The 1,910-nt window shown below is 36.0% G+C and overlaps 1 protein-coding gene across 2 annotated transcripts in view; it reads right to left on the minus strand.

The window, feature by feature from the left end:
- Positions 1–536: 536 nt before the first annotated feature.
- LOC122071278 (phosphoinositide phospholipase C 2-like) overlaps positions 537–1,910 on the minus strand; it is an 8,206-nt gene continuing 6,832 nt past the window's right edge. Inside the window, exon 9 of one of the 2 annotated variants that reach the window (XM_042635605.1) lies at positions 537–1,051. In XM_042635605.1, coding sequence (XP_042491539.1) covers positions 755–1,051 — 297 coding nt within the window. In that variant the 3' untranslated portion in view covers positions 537–754. The remainder of the gene's footprint in view (positions 1,052–1,910) is intronic. The other variant, XM_042635606.1, reaches the window with a different exon arrangement.

The following is a 1,910-nucleotide window of genomic DNA, read 5'->3' on the forward strand; positions in this document are numbered from 1 at the left end:
CTTAAGTTTATGCCAATTCCAAGGTAAATCATTCGGAAATCAAAATGTATTGATAGGTGTCGATTCACCGACCGATTCGATTTACTGATTTTTGAAACCCTGGTGGTACTTTAAAACCAAGCATTGGACAGGGTGAAATTTGTTTTTTTTTTTTTTTTCTTGCATCTCAAAATTATATATATTTTACTAAGCTGGAAGTAGAAATCATCCATCCCTTAGCATGGCAGGTAATTTAGTAGAGGCCGTTACCTTAGTCGCAAGGTCTCTCTGTATCAACATGGAAGCCAATAAGAGCATGTGCATGGGATATCAGTATGAATGAGGTATTTGATTTCACAGGGGGTGTCATAATTTTGAGCAGCCCCTATATCTGGGCACAGGGGCCACCAGACTAGGCAGCTTTCATTTTTATTTCTTTGATGGAACTTTTTAGACAAGAAGACAGTAATAGGAGTCAATGGAGCTTTTCCATGTAGAGAAGGTTCTTGAGGCAGTAACCCTTTTTGTGACACTGTAGTTTTAGATGACACAAAAACTTCTTCTGCAATACACAACACTATTTTCTTTTTTTGGGTGAAACAATACACAACACTATTACTGACTCATGCAAACATGTAACCTTGTAATGAATATACAATACATACACAACATACGTATCAAACGAAGAAAAAAGAAACAATACATACACAACATAGCATGGCCATGGGACTATCAAGCACGACACCCAATCTTTGAAAACATCCCAAAGGAGATATCAAGCAAACTCAAAGCGCATAAGAAGCTTTACATTGTTGTACTTCTCCCCCTTGCGGTTATGAAGTGGGACTGCTCGGATTCCTGTCCTCAATTCTGACACAGGCAAACATGTTTGGCCCCCGAAGTCATCTTTCTCAGACATGTCATACTCATGAACTTCAATCCGAAGCAAAGCAAGCTCTGGAACAGTCAAATGGAATTCAAACTCCTCATCCCAAGTTGGCGTCCAATCGTCCTCAATTGTCTTTGTCTTCTTCATTATTGTATCATCTGTGACCCCAGCAATTCCGACCTGCTGGCAGATGATGATCAGCGTCCTAAAATTTCCATGCATAGCTTCACAAATTTAAGCTAGTTTTGGCAGTACATTTAAATAAAAAAAATGAATATCCACCAGGCCTATGTGCTGGTGATGGTGGCACATATGCGTGAGGTAAGCCACCATTGTACTGATATAACAAGGAATATAGTTTTCTAGGCAAGAAACTGAGTGATCCATGTCATAAGATATCCACTGACATTTTTTTTATTTTTTTACTTTTTATTTATTTATTTATTTATTTATTACTGGAGTGTTTCTGACAGCACAGAACAATTAATCTAACTTCTCGCATGTCCAATCTTAAACAAATTCAAATTGACAACACATCTCAGAATGTTATAATGCACCCTTTTCTTTAATAAGCAAAACATGTGTCTAGTTAGCACTGGATCATGTACCAGCACAACTTTTTCCCTTCAGCGATGTCAAAGACCTAGGGCAGTGACAGCACTTTATAACATACACATGCTGAAACATGGAATTAGAGTTATATATTTGACACCAAAAAAAACATACACCAGGCATAGGAACATGATAATTTGCAAAAGTTAATATAAAAGAGTACTTGAAAAAGATCCAGACATAAAACCAAGTTTAACGGCTAATTAATCACTTATCTAAATGACAAGTACTAATGTCTAACTTTCTTCCTAGGTAAAAAAAAGATTATCGTCTTTGCCATATAACAATCCACCACCATTCTCAGCATACAATGTAAACAGTAAAAACTAATGGTTGAAATAATAACAACTCCACAAGAAAGATCTGAACAATGTAAAAAAAATAAAAAATCAAGAAAGATCTCTTTTTTTTTTCTTTCTTTTTTTTTTTT

This window comes from Macadamia integrifolia, unplaced genomic scaffold, assembly GCF_013358625.1.
Source record: "Macadamia integrifolia cultivar HAES 741 unplaced genomic scaffold, SCU_Mint_v3 scaffold_19A, whole genome shotgun sequence".
Classification (NCBI taxonomy): domain Eukaryota; kingdom Viridiplantae; phylum Streptophyta; class Magnoliopsida; order Proteales; family Proteaceae; genus Macadamia; species Macadamia integrifolia.